The sequence below is a fragment of the Anguilla anguilla genome, chromosome 4 (assembly GCF_013347855.1).
Source record: "Anguilla anguilla isolate fAngAng1 chromosome 4, fAngAng1.pri, whole genome shotgun sequence".
NCBI classification, from domain to species: Eukaryota; Metazoa; Chordata; class Actinopteri; order Anguilliformes; family Anguillidae; genus Anguilla; species Anguilla anguilla.
In genome coordinates, this window is record NC_049204.1 from 8449851 (window position 1) to 8469461 (window position 19611).

The 19611-nt window shown below is 52.2% G+C and overlaps 1 protein-coding gene across 4 annotated transcripts in view; it reads left to right on the forward strand.

The window, feature by feature from the left end:
* Positions 1 to 19611, forward strand: part of fcho1 (FCH and mu domain containing endocytic adaptor 1) — a 51180-nt gene that overhangs the window by 19765 nt on the left and 11804 nt on the right. For 3 of the 4 annotated variants that reach the window (XM_035413306.1, XM_035413309.1, XM_035413307.1), the window contains exons 3-15: positions 2045 to 2136; positions 4154 to 4228; positions 5360 to 5501; positions 6840 to 6992; positions 7392 to 7496; positions 7872 to 7970; positions 10200 to 10296; positions 11026 to 11143; positions 11828 to 11852; positions 14385 to 14442; positions 16546 to 16733; positions 17490 to 17517; positions 18260 to 18322. In XM_035413306.1, coding sequence (XP_035269197.1) covers positions 2045 to 2136; positions 4154 to 4228; positions 5360 to 5501; positions 6840 to 6992; positions 7392 to 7496; positions 7872 to 7970; positions 10200 to 10296; positions 11026 to 11143; positions 11828 to 11852; positions 14385 to 14442; positions 16546 to 16733; positions 17490 to 17517; positions 18260 to 18322 — 1243 coding nt within the window. The remainder of the gene's footprint in view (positions 1 to 2044; positions 2137 to 4153; positions 4229 to 5359; positions 5502 to 6839; positions 6993 to 7391; positions 7497 to 7871; positions 7971 to 10199; positions 10297 to 11025; positions 11144 to 11827; positions 11853 to 14384; positions 14443 to 16545; positions 16734 to 17489; positions 17518 to 18259; positions 18323 to 19611) is intronic. The other variant, XM_035413308.1, reaches the window with a different exon arrangement.

Here is a 19611-nt window from a genome sequence, read left to right on the forward strand (position 1 = left end):
GCGAGCCTTTGGTGTGTTTGTGTGTGACATTTAACTCCATGCCTACGGTGGCCTTTCACACCGCCGGTGTTAGAGGCTTTATCTGAGCCCCAGAGCTGCAGCGGCACAGCAACAGGAACAGAACGGAAATGACTCAGTAGTACACACACACACACGCATGCACTCATATACAGCATACGCACACACATGAACATGCACACACACGCATGCGCTCATATACAGCATACGCACACACATGAACATGCACACACACGCATGCGCTCATATACAGCATATGCACACACATGCACACACGCACATGCACACACACACACGCACACACACATGCACTCATATACAGCATATGCACACACATGCACACACGCACATGCACACACACACACGCACACACACATGCACTCATATACAGCATATGCACACACGCACATGCACACGCACGCATGCACACACGCATGCACTCATATACAGCATACGCACACACATGCACATGCACACACACACACACGCATGCACTCATATACAGTACATGCACACACACACACACACACATACACATGCACTCATATACAGCATATGCACACACATGCACACACAAACACACACACGCGCACACACACGCACGCATGCACACACTCATGCACACACGCACACATATGTATGCACACGCACACACATACACGCATATACATGCAGACACATGCGCACACACACACACACACACACATGAACACATATATACACACACACATGCACACACACACACACACGTTAAGCGCTTAACACACATGCACACGCACACATGCACACACACACACAAGTGTGTCAAGTGCTTAACGCTCCTCAGCTTGCCAGAGCACGCCTGGACTCCTGAGGGGTCAGTGAGTTTCAGTGGTCCTCACACCAGGGGTGTGCGGTCTGTGTAAACGTGTCAGTGTGGGACAGGAGGTCGTGTGCTTGCTGTGTGGGGTGCATTTTCCAGTTAATGCTCTTTAAAGATCTTTTCTTTAAAAGATGTCATTTTCCCACGTGTGAACAAGGCCGTGTGTTGCACAAACACGCGCTCGCAAGCCAAGAAGAGTTTGATCCTCACCCCGTCTCCTGGGGAATTGATTTATCCCTTTTCAGACACGACAGGCTGAACGGTGAAACATTGATTGACAGGTGTCACTCAGCTCCCCGTGCGCCCTGCCTGTCGTTTGGACCGCGCGTCTCTGAGCGAGTCGCAGGGAGCTGGGAAAGGGCTCTCTCTCCGCGGCTCTGCTGGAGTTCTCAGACCCGCACGCTTTAGATAACGTCCAGTTTCCCTGCGTAGAGGGAGGCGGCCCGGCGGCAGCAAGCAGTCAAAGGGAGAAGACTGCAGGAGAGCTCTGCTCTGCTCTGTGGCGCTGCTCCACCACAGTGTTATGAAAAATGCGTGTTTTTCGCCTTCGCTATTTTTGTCCTCGTTCCTCATTTTTGTTTAAACTTCTACGCGTACGCCAGCGCTGTCGCTTCCAGAGGGCTGCTCCGATCGTGCATAAAAGTCCAGAATTTTCCGTTGCCATGACGCCTCAGCATCACACAGTGTTACTCCTTCCCCTCTGCCACTCTGTGTTTGAATGTCATACGTCCGTCCGTCTGTCTGTCTGTCTCCTGATGAAAAGAGGACAGAGGGAGAGGTGAGGCGGACATTACAGTTCAGAGTGGAGCTCTGCAGATTCACGTCTGATTGCATTACATTTATTTTAAACACATTTTCTGTTCACTATTTGTTTTTATTCTTGTTTTGGGTTTGGGTATTGTAAACAGACAACCAAAGCAGTCAAAACCACCAGCTATACACGGGTTGGGAAAAGCATGATGTGACTGTTTGAGAGAAAGCAGAGAAGTGACCTGTGTGAAAATATAGCATACTAAGCATACATCATACACGCTTTAATTATACTTGAAGTATTCTTAAGTATAAACTAGTGTATTTCAGGTATTCTTCAGCATACTGATTTTTTTCTCATGGGGAAGTATACATCAGTGATGTGTGTGTGTGTGTGTGTGTGTGTTTCTGCAGGGAGAGAAAAACGCTGGCTTCGATGTGCTGTATCACAACATGAAACACGGACACATCTGCACCAAGGAGCTGGCGGAGTTCGTCAGAGAGAGGTAAGGCTAGGGGGGCTGGGAGAGGGGTTTTCTGGGGGCTGGGGCGGTTGGGAGAGGGGTGCTGAAGGGGGTGAGTGTTTTGGGTTTGGAGTTTGACCACTAAAAAGTAGGCAGTAAGCTTAGTAGACTTTACTTAATTTGAGGACGCAGTACCCAGGAGGCTGATTTGGACACAGCCCGTGTGTGTCAGTAGGGAGCACATGCGTGTGCACTCTCTCTCTCTCTCTGCTTAACAGAGGAGGCTGCAGCGCCGAGCCGGAGCGGGCGAGCAAGAGAGAGAGCCACTCAGCGCCAGCCGCCTTAGCAGCCCCCCCCCCCCCCCACCCCCCACCCCCCACCCCCCGCCCCGCCCCGGGCGCCTCGTCGTGTTCCCCAGGATTTGTGGCTACCTGTTAATTACTTGGACTGTTGGCTTGAATTAATTGCAGTAATTAAGTTTGCTTAGCGCCGAGCCTCAGAGGGCCCCGGTCTCAGCGTGAGCGGGGGAAAGAGAGAGATTAGTCTGCCTGCGCTGCGGCGGTGAGGTCAGGGGTCGTCCGAACGCTCTCTCCGCTTCGTTCTCACCCAACGTTCTCTCCTTAAGAAGGCTTGTCATTCATCGAGGGCGGGTTGACACCTGAGCAATTTTCTCAGATGACGTGCTTTAGACCCACCTGTGAGCTCTTAATGGAGCGCTCTGCGTGTGCTGCTCTTAGCTCAGGCTCACGGGCACAGAATGGCTGCGGTTTCTATGGTTTACAGCTCGTGACCGCTGCTGATTTCATGGTTCCCCCCCCCCCCCCCCCCCCGTTACACTGTGTAGCTTGTTTAGTGGTTCAGAGGAGAGACGGGATTACTATCCCTGTGAAACGTGTGTGTCTTCACGGGCGTTTATTTATCCGAATGGAGGGAGTGGAGTCGCCTCTTCGGGAGCAAGCCGCCATTTTGAATGACGAATGAACCCTAAACTCAACCAGACGACCAGCCGGCCGGCTCGCTTCTGCATAGCGCCGCCTTGTCTGCTCTGATTTATACTGATGTGCGGAGTCACTGCTGGCCAGATCTGTCTGATTATGTGTGTGTGTGTGTAGGTGTGTGTGTGTGTGTGTGTGTCTGTGTGTGTGTGTGTGAGTGTGTGTGTGCGTGTGTGAGTGTGTGTGTGTGTGTGTAGGTGTGTGTGTAAGTGTGTGTGTGAGTGTGTGTGTGTGTGTATGTGTGAGTGTGTGAGTGTGAGTGTGTGTGTGTGTGTGTGTCTGTGTGTGTGTGCGTGTGTGTGCACACGTGTGTGTGCGTGTGTGTGTGTGCACACGTGTGTGTGTGTGTGTAGGTGTGTGTGTAAGTGTGTGTGTGAGTGTGTGTGTGCGTGTGAGTGTGTGTGTGTGTGTGCGTGTGTGTGTGTGTGTGTGTAAGTGTGCGTGTGTGTGTGTGTGCGCGTGTGTGTGTGTGTGCGCGTGTGTGTAAGTGTGCGTGCGTGTGTAAGTATGTGAGTGCGCATGTGTGGGGTCAAACAGTGCAGCTTTAATGGTCGGAAGCTGTTTGGGGACAGCAGTGGAAAATGGAAAGGAATGCACTTCTTCACAGAGTACAAAACGAAACGGAAACCTGATGGCTTTCGGGCGCTCAGAAGTGAAGCGTGAACGCGAGCATCTCCGATTAACAGCGCTGCTTTCCAGCTCCCACGCATTTTCGCTTTCGGAATTTATTTCTAAAAACTTTTCTCCAAATATTATTAATATTTTCCAGCAAACTCGTGGTCGAGAGAGGAAGCATTTCTCAGCCGAGCTCAGATGTGTGCGATCGTCGTTTTTACGTTGGCCTCCTGCTGAAGTGTTGATGATTCCTTCCTAGGCAGTGGGCAGGTCTGAGGCTAGCCATCGCTGGTTTACTGAAATTGCACCTCAAACCAATCCCTGAAAGCGCTTTGGCCTCTAATTGGACTCGCCTGAATTGGACGCGTCCAATCAGATTGCAGCGCTTTGAGGCCAGGGAAAGGCCCTCGTGCTGCGCAGACGCTGAGCTGTGTGTGTGTCTCACACAGGGCCGCCATCGAGGAGACGTACTCCAAGTCCATGAGCAAACTGGCCAAGATGGCCTGCAACGGAAGCCCCCTGGGGTAAGGAACTACCACACCAACCTGCCCCCCCTCCATACCAACCTGCTCCCCCCACACACCAACCTGCCCCCCCTCCATGCCAACCTGCCCTCCCCCCATGCCAACCTGCTCCCCCCCCACACCAACCTGCCCCCCCTCCATGCCAACTTGCCCTCTCCCCATGCCAACCTGCCCTCACCCCACACACCAACCTGCCCTCCGCATGCCAACCTGCCCTCCTTCACGCCAACCTGCCCTCACCCCACACACCAATCTGCCCCCCCCCCCCACACACCCACCTGCCCCCCCAACACACCAATCTGCCTTGAAGATTCATACTCTCTCCAGTTAGCAATGAACTTTTGCAGAACAAACTGTTTTTATTGCAATAATGTGATGATCATGCGTCTGCGTTGTGCACAGCTGAAGGGCAGAATGGGTGGTGTGTGGGTCATGGTTGGTGGTCTGTCGCTTCCTCCCATCATCCTCTCTGGCTTCCACACTTCCTGCCTGCCTGTTCACCTGTGACCGAGTGCGTGCTGCAGTGGCTTGGCTGCAGAAATGACGTCTGTCTCTCTCTACCTCTCTATTTCTCTCTCTCTTTCACTCTGTCTGCATGTCTCTCTCTCTCTCTCTTTCACTCTGTCTGCATGTCTCTCCCTCGCTATCTCTCTGTGTATTTTTTGTGTTGGAACAATGTCTCAATAAAAGGGCTTTTAAAAATCTCTCTATTTTTCTCTCATTGTCTTTATGTCTCTACCTCTCTATTTCTCTCTCTCTTTCACTCTGTCTGCATGTCTCTCTCTCTCTCTCTCTCTTGCTCTGTCCGTATGTCTCTCCCTCGCTATCGCTCTGTGTATTTTTTGTGTTGGAACAATGTCTCAATAAAAGGGCTTTTAAAAATCTCTATTTTTCTCTCATTGTCTGTATTTCTCTTGCTCTCTCCATTTCTCTTGCTGTCTTTATGTCTCTATCTCTCTATTTCTCTCTCTTTCTTTCTCTCTCTCTCTCTGTCTCTTTATTTATCGTATGTCTCTTCCTCCTCTGTGTGTATGTAAAAATACGATGCAGCCTTTTCTCTCTGTACCCTTTGACCTCTCTGTGCTGAATGTTATATGTGATTGTATAAAATCTATGCCCCCCCCCCCCCAGGACGTTCGCCCCCATGTGGGACGTGTTCCGCGTCTCTTCGGACAAGCTGGCCCTCTGCCACCTGGAGCTGACCAAGAAGATGAACGACCTCATCCGCGACGTCAGCAAGTACGGCGAGGAGCAGGTCAAAGTTCACCGCAAGGTACGGCGCCGGCCGTCGCCCCTGAACGCCGTGACCCCTGAACCCCCGAACCCCTGAACCCCTGAACCCCCGAACCCCCGAACCCCCGAACCCGGTCTTCCCCTCACTCCCAGCCTCTGGGCTCTGGGCGCTGGGCTCTGGGCTCTGGGTCTCTGGGCTCTGGGCTCTGGGTCTCTGGGCTCTGGGGCTCTGGGCTCTGGGCTCTGGGCTCTGGGCTCTGGGCTCTGGGCTCTGGGCTCTGGGCTCTGGGCTCTGGGTCTCTGGGCTCTGCGCTCTGCGCTCTGGGCTCTGGGCTCTGGGCTCTGGGCGCTGGGCTCCAGCTGTGCAGCCTGTGTCCGTCTCTCTGCCGGCTCCTGTGCGTTTGAGTTTCTCGCTTCTCTTCGCCGCGCGACAGGAACTGAGCTGCTGCCTCTGTTCCTCCTGCGTGTCTGTGAATCCTGTCTGCTGACTGACCTTTCCTACACTCCACCTCTCCCTCTTTCTCTCGCTCTTTCTCCTCTCCCTCTCTTCCTCTCTCTCTCTCGTCCCCTCTCTCTGTCTCTGGTTATGACACTCTTTATCACTCCCACCAGTGCTATTGTCCATTCTTCTGTCTGCTTGGACAGAAACGGAGGGAACAGGAGAGAATGATGCTGTCTCAGCACGGAGGGAGGGAAAGAATGTTAAGAGCTTCCGTTATATACCTCCCTCTCTCCCTCCCTCTCTCTCTCGCTCTCTCTCTCTCCCCCCCTCCCTCCCTCTCTCCCTCCCCCCCAGTCTCTGTATGACCGTTGAGGTGCTGTGGCCCTGTACAGTACTGATAACCCCTCTCTGTCTTCCTGTCTTCCTCTCTCTCTCCCCCCTCTTTCTCTGTCCCTCTCCCCCTCTCTCTCTGTCCCTCCCTCCCCCCCCCCCCCTTCTTCACTGTATGGCTGTTGTGGCATTGTGGCCCTGTACAGTAGATAACCCCTGATAACCCCTCTCTGTCTTCCTGTCTTCCTCTCTCTCTCCCCCCTCTTTCTCTGTTCCTCTCCCCCTCTCTCTCTCTTCTCTCTGCCCCCCCCCTGTATGGCTGTTGTAGCGTTGTGGCCCTGTAGTGTGATACAGTATAACCCCTGCTAACCCGTCCCTGTGTGTCCGCCCCCCCCCCCCCCCCACACTCTCTCTCGCTCTGTCTCTCTCTCCCCTCACTGTCTGTGTATATATGTATATGACCCCTGACAGCCCCTCCCTGGCTCTGTGTCTGTTGTAGCGCTGTGACCCTGTTCAGTAGATAGCTCCTGATGACCCCTCTCTCTCTCTCTCTCTCCCTCTCCCTCTCTCTCTCTCTCTCTCTCTCTCTCCCTCTCTCTCTCCCAGACGAAGGAGGAGCTGCTGGGGACCGTGGAGGCGGTGCAGGCCCTCCAGGCGCAGAGCGCGCACCTGCAGAAGTCCCGGGAGGTCTACCACGGAAAGTGCGTGGAGCTAGAGCGGCTGCAGCGGGAGGGGGCACCGCAGAAGGAGGTGGAGAAGGTGTGTGGACCCACACCCGCACAGTCTCCCTTACACTGCCCATTAAAGCAGAGCTACATCAAATACGTACTTTCAGTGCACTGTCAATGCGCACATTTTCACTGTCACTGAGCTGCAGCATGGCGTAAGCACTTCAGTCTCATTTATGTACGTAAGGCATCTTTGTTTTGACAATATTGCCGATCTGCACACTGACCAAGACCAATACACTCTGTCCTTCTGTCTCCCTCTCTCCTCCTCTTCCTCTGTCTCCCTCTCCCTCTCTCATTCTCTCTTTCACTCTCCTTCGCTCCCCCTCTCCCTCTCTCCCCCTCGCCCCCTCTCTCCCCCTCTCTGCCTCTCTCTCCCTCTCCCACTCTCTGCCCCTCTCTCCCTCTCCCCCTCTCTCCCTCTCTACAGATGGAGCTGAAGGTGAAGAAAGCTGGGGAGTCGTTTGCCGCCTGCATAGAGAAGTACAACCGCGTGGGCGGAGACTTTGAGCAGAAAATGAGCGACTCTGCTCAGGTCAGTGCATGTGGGGGGTGTGGTCAGTGCAGGTGGGGGGTGTGGTCAGTGCATGTGGGGGTGTGGTCATTGCCAGGGTGCTGGTGGGGGGTCTGATTAGTTGTTGGATGAGGGGGAGGTGGGGGGGCTTGCCATCATGCTTCTACCCTACTTTATCACAATCAAAATGACCCTTCCATGTAAACCCTCATAGAAACCAATGAATGCGACTATTTTAGAATAAAACATAATAATAGCAGTGACAGTCTATGCTGCTGATTACCGTGTGCCGTACTGTCTGAAGAGGATGTGTGTGATTAGGCTGTGATTATGGCTCACTTCCGTAGAGGGGAAAATGAGGTTGATTATGCGACTCTTGTGTTGGCACGCATACAGAAGTTCCAAGACATCGAGGAGGCTCATCTGCGGCAGATGAAGCAGCTGATTAAGGCCTACTCGCACTCCATAGAGGACACCCACGTACAGGTGGGGCAGGTATGTGGCCTACTCGCACTCCATAGAGGACACCCACGTACAGGTGGGACAGGTATGTGGCCTACTCGCACTCTATAGAGGACACCCACGTACAGGTGGGACAGGTATGTGGCCTACTCGCACTCTATAGAGGACACCCACGTACAGGTGGGACAGGTATGTGGCCTACTCGCACTCTATAGAGGACACCCACGTACAGGTGGGACAGGTATGTGGCCTACTCGCACTCTATAGAGGACACCCACGTACAGGTGGGGCAGGTATGTGGCCTACTCACACTCCATAGAGGACACCCACGTACAGGTGGGACAGGTATGTGGCCTACTCACACTCCATAGAGGACACCCACGTACAGGTGGGACAGGTATGTGGCCTACTCACACTCCATAGAGGACACCCACATACAGGTGGGACAGGTATGTGGCCTACTCACACTCCATAGAGGACACCCACGTACAGGTGGGACAGGTATGTGGCCTACTCGCACTCCATAGAGGACACCCACGTACAGGTGGGACAGGTATGTGGACTACTCCCACTCCATAGAGGACACACGTACAGGTGGGACAGGTATGTGGACTACTCCCACTCCATAGAGGACACCCACGTACAGGTGGGACAGGTATGTGGCCTACTCACACTCCATAGAGGACACCCACGTACAGGTGGGACAGGTATGTGGCCTACTCGCACTCCATAGAGGACACCCACGTACAGGTGGGACAGGTATGTGGACTACTCCCACTCCATAGAGGACACCCACGTACAGGTGGGACAGGTATGTGGCCTACTCACACTCCATAGAGGACACCCACGTACAGGTGGGACAGGTATGTGGACTACTCCCACTCCATAGAGGACACCCACGTACAGGTGGGACAGGTATGTGGCCTACTCGCACTCCATAGAGGACACACACGTACAGGTGGGACAGGTATGTGGCCTACTCGCACTCCATAGAGGACACCCACGTACAGGTGGGGCAGGTATGTGGCCTACTCACACTCCATAGAGGACACCCACGTACAGGTGGGACAGGTATGTGGCCTACTCACACTCCATAGAGGGGACACACATACAGGTGGGACAGGTATGTGGCCTACTCACACTCCATAGAGGGGACACACATACAGGTGGGGCAGGTATGTGGCCTACTCACACTCCATAGAGGACACACACGTACAGGTGGGGCAGGTATGTGGCCTACTCGCACTCCATAGAGGACACACACGTACAGGTGGGGCAGGTATGTGGCCTACTCACACTCCATAGAGGACACACACGTACAGGTGGGACAGGTATGTGGCCTACTCGCACTCCATAGAGGACACACACGTACAGGTGGGGCAGGTATGTGGCCTACTCGCACTCCATAGAGGACACACACGTACAGGTGGGGCAGGTGTGTGTCCGTAGAGGGGCGGGCGGGCGGGCAGTCTGTGGGGTGGGCGGTGTGCTGGGCGGGCGGTGCTGATGCTGGAACAGTGGCGGTATGCCGCGTGACGTAGTGCGCCACAGAGGTGATAATGAAGGCTCTTAGTGCGATCGTTACCGCGGCGATGATAATGCACAAGCTGCGATGAGGCGCAGTAACGACCCTCAGCGCCGGGGAGCGGAGAAAATAAACTCCCTCTCGTTGCAGCGCTGCTCTCTCGACGAAAATCTGCTCAGTTCGCCCCTCTGCGGGCGTCTGTGAGTCACCGAGCGGTCTGGGGCTTTCTGGCGGGGAGCTGCCGTGGAAACACCGCGCTTGCTTTCGCGAGCGTATGCTCAGTTTCGCGGTTACGGGCGTAAGCGGGACTTTTGACAGGCCTTTCTCATCGTGCGAAGCGTGACGTGGTGACTCATAGCTGCATGCGTGAGTGGGTGCACCGGCTGCCACGTGCACATTATGTGCACATTACTGCTGTTAGCCTTGTGGGGACCTCACTGAGCTGTCAGCCTGACTGAGTGCTGTCTGATCTCTTTTTTCTCTGTCTGGCTATCTCTTCCGTCTCCTACCCCCCCTGCTCTCTCCTTCTCTGTCTCTGTCTTTCTCTTTCTCTATCTCTCCCTCCCTCTGTCTTTCTCTTTCTCTATCTCTCCCTCCCTCTGTGTCTATCTCTCCCTCCCTCTCTGTCTTTCTGTTTCACTTTCTCTCTGTCTCTTGCTCCCCGCGTCTCTCACACTCTCCCTCCCCCTCTCTCCCTCTCTATCTCTCTGTCTCTACCCCCCCCCCGCCCCCCACAGGTCCACGAGGAGTTTAAGCAGAACGTGGAGAACATCGGCATAGAGAACCTCCTCCAGAAGTTTGCTGAGCTGAAGGGCACGGGCAAGGACAGGCCAGGTACGGAACCCCGAGGGGGTGGTCATGTGCTCCGATCTCTGCCCTGTGATTGGTTGGCAGCGTTTATCCTCACTGACCCTGCGATAGCCATCGCTATCATTCACGATCAGCATTGGGGGGATGGGAGGGATGTTTGCTCTGTTCCTGGAGGTGCGTGCATGTGTATCTGTGATGCGTCTGCTGCAGTAGCAGCCTGTGTTTTGGGGGTTAACTGTGGGCCCTGTGCTGCAGTAGCAGCCTGTGATTGGGGGTTAACTGTGGGCCCTGTGCTGCAGTAGCAGCCTGTGTTTTGGGGGTTAACTATGGGCCCTGTGCTGCAGTAGCAGCCTGTGTTTTGGGGGTTAACTGTAGGCCCTGTGCTGCAGTAGCAGCCTGTGTTTTGGGGGTTAACTGTGGGCCCTGTGCTGCAGCTGCAGTAGCCGCCTGTGTTTTGGGGGTTAACTGTGGGCCCTGTGCTGCAGTAGCAGCCTGTGTTTTGGGGGTTAACTGTGGGCCCTGTGCTGCAGTAGCAGCCTGTGATTGGGGGTTAACTGTGGGCCCTGTGCTGCAGTAGCAGCCTGTGTTTTGGGGGTTAACTATGGGCCCTGTGCTGCAGTAGCAGCCTGTGTTTTGGGGGTTAACTGTGGGCCCTGTGCTGCAGTAGCAGCCTGTGTTTTGGGGGTTAACTGTGGGCCCTGTGCTGCAGCTGCAGCCTGTGTTTTGTGGTTAACTGTGGGCCCTGTGCTGCAGCTGCGGTGGGCTTTGAGGGGCACAGCTCCAGCCTGGTGCCTGACGCAGGGAAGAGGAGTCGGGGGAAAGCCTTCCGCATCCCTGGCCTGAGCAGGAGGGACAAGGAGCCGGACTCTACGTGAGCTCGCTGCTTCTGCTACACACACGCACACACACACACACACACACACATACACACACACACACACACACACACACATACACACACACACACACACACACACAAGGAGCCGGACTCTACGTGAGCTCGCTGCTTCTGCTACACACACACACACGTGCGCACACACACACGCACACACACACACGCACACACACGCACACAAACACATGTATACACACACACACATAAACACACATGAACACACACACACACACACACACACACACATGTATACACACACACACATAAACACACATGAACACACACACACACACACACACACACATGTATACACACACACACATAAACACACATGAACACACACACACATATAAACACACACGAACACACACACACACACATATAAACACACACGAACACACACACACACACACACACACACATATACACACGCACAAACATAAACACACACACAAACATAAACACACACACCCACACGTGCGCACACACACACACACACACACACACACATATACACACGCACTTGCATGCGCGCGCACACATACACACACCTATAAACACATACACACACATTCCCTCACATACACTGTCTCCTGTCTCTGTAATTAGAGCTGTAATTGGAGCTGGTGCTCATGTCTCTCTCTCTGTTTGTGGTTTCAGGGAATCAGCCGTGACAGGGACTCAAGTGAGTACCCCTGGATCTGAGCACACACACCGCCCCACGTCCTCTCCACAGACAGGGCGGCGTTTGTGTGCGGGAGTGAGCGTGTGCGTGAGTGAGCGTGTGTGTGTGTGTGTGTGTGTGCGCAAGTGACACACTCAGACTGTGCAGCGTGTGTGTGTGTGTGTACGAGCGAGTGACGTGCTAAACAGGGCAGTGTGTGTGTGTGTGAGCGAGTGAGTGAGCGTGTGTGCGTGTGTGTGTGCGAGCAAGCAAGTGACACGCTCAGACAGAGCCCTGCTGACCCACTTCTACCTTGTCCCAACTGGGAGAGAAAACGGGTCCAGTGAACGCGTGTGTGATGCCAGTTCCAGTCCCATTGAAGCCCTGGCTCTCTGTGCCCCTCTCTCAGAGTGGTGTGGGGGTGGGGGGCGGGGGGGTGGGGTGGTGTCCCCCTTTAGTGAGGGCTGTTTACCGCGCGTCTGTGAGACCGCTTCCACATCGCCTCTCTGCGCCCCCCTCTGCCAACCTGCCGACGGACGGGAGCCAGACATCTGCCCCGCCTATTTTTAGGCTTCCCAGAACCCGGGCGCTAACAGGGGGCGGGGTTTGGACCCGTCTCCGGCCAACAGGCTTTTAATAGACCTGCCCCTGACCGGGGGGCCGAGTGACGGACAGGCGTCACACAGACAGACACACCCCCTTTCAGTCTGCCCCTGACAGACTGGTGGAGCAGCTGGAGCACACCAGCCTAGTGCAGCTGGCCACCCGTACCTGCTGTATTTGTAAATGTGAGGCTAATTTCTCCACTTTAAATGAAAGAAATGGGGGTGGAGTCAGCACTGTCCTAAAATCCTGATTTGGAGCATCGTTGTATTTGAAATACTTTAGATGCAGATAAAATCTGCTGTTTCTAATGAGCGCCAAATTTTTATTCACTCCCCATCATGCTATAGTTCGTTACTTAATCTATAATTTATGAGCTGAAATTGAATTGTCCCCCAGGTGAAATTTAACTTTCTGTAGTAATGATACTGCTGCTTTTTCTGTAACGCTAGGCAAATTTACCTTTATGGTGTCACATAAACATCTCTTGAGAGCTCGCTATTTTTTTATCGCCTAGACGTTTATCAGCGAGACAGGTTAACCGAAGCTTGTCACGCTGAGTAAGTGGTGAGAGTGATGCTACTTTGCCAGCCGTTATCAGCTAATGTTAGCAGTGGACGGTGCTACAGCTGTAAGACAGCCCGAGTGCATCCGGTTTGCTAGCCTTTAATGTGGCTGTTTAATCACTTCGGCTGTGTAGCTGTGAGACCGGCTGCCTCATCGTCTGTGATGATGGTGCACCAGACACTTCTCTCGCGCTCCAGGAAACGCGGAGAGCGTACACAGAAGCAGACTGCCCCACGCTCTGATCTCACTGTCCACACACAGCAGTGTGCCTCTGGGGTACTGTACCCTGCAAGCTCCTATCACTGCCCCACGCTCTAATCTTACTTTCCACAAAAAAGCCGTGTACCTCTGGGTACTATACCCTGCAAGCTCCTATCACTGCTCCATGCTCTAATCTTACTGTCCACAAAAAAGCCATGTACCTCTGGGTACTATACCCTGCAAGCTCCTATCACTGCTCCATGTCCACATAGTAAAAAAAACAAGTGGTTTCCATCCTGGATGCTGATTGGCTCAGACCGCATTCTGCAGTAAATCGTAAATCCGATACAGTAGCAGTTAATCGGACTGCCTGTTTGTAAGCAGTATCGGTCCTCGCCCGAATCGTTACATACAAACATTACAAAATTGATAATAATGTGTCTGTTCATTGTTTTTGTATTTCGTGACATTTTGTAAAAGCAATACGGCGCTCGAGGCCGTGCCGTATCGCCTCGTGCCTAACCACGCCCCTGTGACTGTGACTGCGTACACCGTACAGCGTGACCTCAAGAGCCGTATTGCCAAACTGGACATGGTTAGTAGAGCCCGACCGATATATCGGTTTTGGCCAATAAAAGAAAGGAGTAAAATCAAGGTGTGGAGTTATTTTGATTTCACACACTTGAAGATGGCGTTAATATATATATATATTTAATTTAATATCATCTTTTACATTTTTTTTATCTAAAAAGTTCTTTGTGTGTTTATTTTTATTTTTATTTGTTCTGAAATATAGAAACTTTAATAAAATATACGTTTTTCAAATTGATTTGAAAACGTTGCACTTTTTGACAAAATATCGGTCAAAACATTGGTAATCGGCGGGCTAGGACTCTCCAAAAATCGGGATCGGCATCGGACCCAAAAATCTGGCATCGGTCGGGCACTAATAGTTAGGATACAGACTGAGATGACGGACGCTAGGTCTGCACTCTCACTGTGAGACTGTGAGGCTCTTTGGTTATGCGCGCAGGCTCTGGTCTACAAAAGCTACCGCGGCTTCCGCTTCAGCGTTTGACCTGTCCGTTAGCTGCTTTTCTGGCTTTGGCGTTATCAGTTTGAGCTTGTGGGTTTGAGACGAAGGCTGCTGACACCGTCCTCTCCCTCTCCCTCTGCTCGCAGAACTCTCCGGAAGTGGACGAGGAGGGCTTCGTGATCCGCGCCGACGTCACCGAGAACGATATCCTTGACTGCGATTGGCCGGCCAGCGACGCGTGTACGGGGCTACATTCACATGCACTGAATGTGTGCAGAAGTTGATGACTTTATGATTTTAAGGCTGACAGAAGCTCTCAGACATGATATTGAGAAAAATGTGAATACGTAGCTGATTAATTTATAACATTTTATTAATCCCATGGGTAGCATTGGGTCCTTCTGAGTGGAGATTTAGGCTTTCTTGCTCTTTCCAAACATACCATAGCATGTAGCATATAGCATTTTTTTTTTGCTAATACACGTTATTAGTTGAACTCCCGAGTTACATCTGGAAGGATGGGTTCAGAGATTTGTTTGCTTTTGTTTTTCAAATTGTACTTTGAGCAAAACGCCTTGTCCCCAGGCACATGATAACAGACATATCACACGCACATGTACGCACACACATACACAACACACACACGCACACACTTTCACGCGTGTGAGGAAAGCGCTGACAGGAAAGGTATAGAGATAAAAACAGAGCGGTAGGTTTCCGGAAGCTGAAGGGGACAGCGTTTCTATTCGCGGGGCTGAGCGGCTTGCGCGAGCTCCACAGGAAGTGCTGCAGTCTGCAGCGGAGCCTCGTCCTCCTCTCGAACACGCGCGCGTTGTGTTCCCCCCCCCCCCTCTTTCTGTCGCCGTTGGAGAAACACCCTGAAGAACTGCAGGTGCACACAAGCTGTTTTCCCAGGCCTGTGAATGGTCAGGACTGGAATAATAGTTAAAATATGAAACAGCTGCATCCTTAATGTTAGCCTTTTGATGTTTGTTTTGATACAAGAACAGCAAGTGTTTCAACCCCGGTTTAAATGAGTTCATCAGTGACGTTTGGTTCTTTCAGTTTGTCTCGGCTTCTAATTACCCTCTCACATGATGATAGGGCTCTCGTGTTTGGCCTGTGAAGACCTTTTTCGATCTGAAAGTAACCTCTGAAATCACACTTCTATACACGTCCTGACAGAAACTAGCGATGATCTAATGTGCTTTGCGTCAGAGTTTGAATACAGCAGCGTGGAAGGAACCGTGGAACCCAAGATTTTCGTCCCAGCAGTCATATTTTTGTAGTGATTATTAAAAAATGAAGCGTACCCCATCATTCTGAGGGGTCTGCTTTCCCTTGTTTTACACCGGAGGTCTCCAGTCCTGCAGGGCCAGGGTTCTACAGCTTCCTTTCAGTCAGCAGCCGGCTTGACCATTCACACGCTGCCTTACATCCTCTGAGATTATTACACTGATGTGAAGTGACTGCTGATTGGCCAGGAGAGGTTTCTGCCTCTCTGCTTTCACCTGTCTCATCAAGGAAGAAGGATGTGAGTTTGGAGTTTTTGGAACACAGCCCAGGAGAGTGGTCTCTTTCAGCCAATCACTGGCCAATCTCGATCTCCATGTCTGCACCTCTGTAGGGTCAGCATACTGTACTTACTCCCCCCTAGTGACAGAATTATGGGCTGATAATTGCTCAGTGGACGTATTTTGAAGGTGTCTACTGTGTGTACAGATGTCTACAATGCAAATTATAATCCAGAATCCCCCACCTTGTACTCTTACACCAGGGGTCCTCAGTCTTATCCAGAAAGGGCTGGTGTGGGTGCAGGCTTTCATTCCAACCAAGCAGCTACACACCTGATTCCACTAAACAAGGTCCTTAGCGAAGACGCTAGTGTTTGATTAGTAGAAGCAGATGTGTTACTGCTTGGTTGGAATGAAAGCCTGCACCCACACCGGCCCTTTCTGGATAAGATTGAGGACTCCTGTCTTACACTATGTAACAGTTTGTGGGAAAATTTGTTGATGTTCAGATCCACAAATTTGTCTTTTTTTATGGGGAGTTTGCCCCATTCTATGTCAGGCTGTGTACAAGTCTATTTTCCCATCACATGGAAAATGTTCGTCCCACACGCACCATTTTTAAAAAAAGAAATCTGAACCCCAGAAGGAAGCATTGAATGACCCTGATGTGTACGGGTTCTGTAAGGGGTCTGTGAGGGTTCTCTAAGGGTTCTGTAAGGGTTCTCTAAGGGTTCTGTGAGGGTTCTCTAAGGGTTCTTTAAGGGTTCTGGTCCTTGACTGAGTGCCTCGGTACGCTGCGCTCAGGAGAAGGAGAAGGATGGCAACTTCTACTCCAGCGACTCGGACTTCGACGACGACGAGCCCAAGAAGTTCCGCATCCAGATCCGGCCGGTGGGCAGCGGCGGCCGCGGGAGCTCGGTCGCCAGCGAAATGGAGCTGCGCGCCACCGTGGGGACCCTCACCCTGCCCCCCAACCGAGGGGTAGGAGGCGGGGCCGGGGGCGGGGCTAGAGCGTGGCTAGGGGCTAGGGCTGCAGACAAATTTTGCTATGATATGATTCAAAACGATCCAGTATTGGAAGAAATGATCAAAATATATGGTCCAGCTAATACAGTCTTTTTACAGTGTGCACGCAATGTACAACCAAAGTGAGGCTGAGAGTGTGAAAACACACCGATGTCAGGTTTAACAGAAGGAAAAATGGCACTAGCGCAAGCGATGGTGAGGTCGAGTCGGAATCATAAACAGCGATGTTGGCAGAGTTGCTAGAAGCCAAACCGCTGTGAGATTATGGACATTTGAATAAATATTTTGCTGATTCGTAACAGTACGGATCTGTTTTTCGCATGTTGGATCGTTGCCCTTTGAATCGATACACTCCCAGTGTTTCGCTTCTCAGTTTACTGACCTGCGCTGAGAAATGTCGCAGGCGTATACAGGGGAAACTCCCGAGTTTGGTTCCCAGTTACTGCCGTTGCTTTTATTTCCAAAAACACATTATCCTGGTTGGATAAGCATGCAAAGGGAGCTGCGGTCCTGAGTCCGCTGCGTTCGTTTAATTAGTCACAGATTAGCCGCGAGGGGCGCAGCCGAAAACACAGTGTGTCGCGTTTGTTTATGAAAAGCGGGGACTCGTTCTCTTGGTGATGTGTTTGAAGAGGCATTTTACAGGCCTCGTTAAAGGCAGAAAGTCTGCCGGCGAAATCTGACATTCTGTCCTCTCCTTCTCTTTCCCAACAGGTCTCAGCCAAGAGACAGCTCTCCCGTAAGTAGGGCCTTTAATCTGTTGTGCTTTGTTTGCTATAAACTGGTAGCGCCTCCGGTGTCCAGACTACCCTGTGTTAGTGTGGGGAAGTGGAGGGGTTAATATGGCTGTCAGTGGCAGGTGTGCCTGACCTTGTCCCATATTCCCTTTAGCCTATCACGGTGGGAGTGCTGATCTAGGATCAGTTTGCCCTGTTAGCTCATAATGTATTTGGGTGAGGATACGGACAGGAGAAGCCTGATCTTAGATCAGCTCTCTGAGACTCTTTAGGAATGAGGCTTGTCCTCGTGTGCCCTGTCCTCACATACCCTCTCTCTGCCTGTACCTAGTCTGGAGTGAGTCTAGGCTAGCTCACCTCCTAGTGTGAGGGTTGGTGGAGGGTGGGGCTCAGATGAATAAGAGTGCGTGGTGCTGAATTTTCCTCTGATCTCCTCTCCTCTCTCTCCACCTCTTCTTTTCTCCACTCCTCTCCTCTCTCTCCACTCCTTTCCTCTCATCCTCTCTCCTCTCACCTCTCTCTTCTCTCCTCTTTTTTTCTTCTCTTCTCTCTCCACTCCTTTCCTCTCCTCCTCTCTTCTCTGTTCTCTCTTCTCCTCTCCTCTCGTCTTTCTCTCCTCTCCTCTCCTCATCCTTTCATCTTCTGTCCTCTCCTCTCCCCTCCTCTCTTTCTCCTCCTGTCCTCTCTTATCCTCTCTCTCACTCCCCTCCTCTCTTCTCCTCTCCTCTCACGCTCACATCTCAGGGAACTCCAGCTGCACGGCCGGACCGCGCTCGGAAGGGGAGGGAGACAGCGCCCCCCGCAGGGGTGAGTGAACACGCCGGGGGCGCAGGTCGCGGGCGGGCGGCGTCGGGACGTTCAGCGTCGGCGTTCAGTGTCCGCCCTCTTCACAGCTCCCAGCCGCACGGCGGTGTGTTGAGTGGCTGACCTGTTACTTCCTGCTGTGCGATGGCTCATTAACGCGGGCCCTCTAAGAACACCGCACCTCTTCTTCGAGTGAAGAGCGTAAGCAGGGCCTTCCGGAAGCTCACTGCTCCAGTCCTCTCCCTCTCCAGCGCCGGCACTGGCTGCTTCTTAACCCTTTCAAGAGCAGGTTGCCCTGGAATATTTTTTACAAAATTCCGTGTTCTAGAACTCCACTGCTTTCAGTTGCCAGTAGTGACTGTGACATCACCCTTAGAATGTTCAGTTACAGTAAGAACATTCTAACTGCGTATTTGTGATCTCACACCTCAAAGGGTTCATTTCCGGGTTTGATGGCTGCTGTGGTTGAGGAGCCTGTTTTTACTAGAACAGTGTAGCTGCCCAGAGGTCATTTTATCACATTCTTCATGCAACCCTCTGCTAATGCATCTGAGTAAGGGTTTAAAAAAAACCCCATTTGACCTAATCGGCTAACCAATGAGAAGATCGATATAGGGAATTAAGTCTGTCTCCCATTATGCTGGTGCTAAGCATTGGAGAGTGGGAGAGAGGGCAAATTGGCGCAGCAGAGCACGCCTGAGTTTTAGATACGCCACACCCTCCGGGACGTGGGACAAGAGGGGTGGTGAAAGGACTCGGGTCACGAGGCTAAAAAAAAAAAATCCTGTGGTATTTTTGGGTTTTTCCCCGCGTCCCAGTTTCATCACCGTGTGCTCATCTGCTGAGCACTCTGAAGGGGACTTTTTTTTTTGTTTTGTGTGTGTTTTTCCCCCCCCTCCCACTAACAAAATCTCTGGCCTGCTGTAATGTCTTGCTGCTCCTGAAGCATAAAGTGCTGGCCTGGCACTCCTGGGCCATTGATTTTGGCTCCTGCCGAATTCCCTGCGCAGACGCTGCCGTGAGTTTGACAGTGTAAACGCTGTCCCGAGAGTAAACGCCGCCCTCTCTCATACAGATCGTGGCAGCTATAAAATTGCCCGGTTTCGAATGAATCTAAATTCACATCACACTTTGGGGGTTTTTATTATTTTTTTTCTGAAGTAATGGAGTCGTTTGTTCTTTGAGCGTACGTGCGAGCGTGTGCGTGCGTGCGGGGCTGGAGCGAACATGGTTCACCTAGAGCAAGCAGGAAATTGTGTTCTGTACAAAAAAAAATAAAACATTGGCTAGAG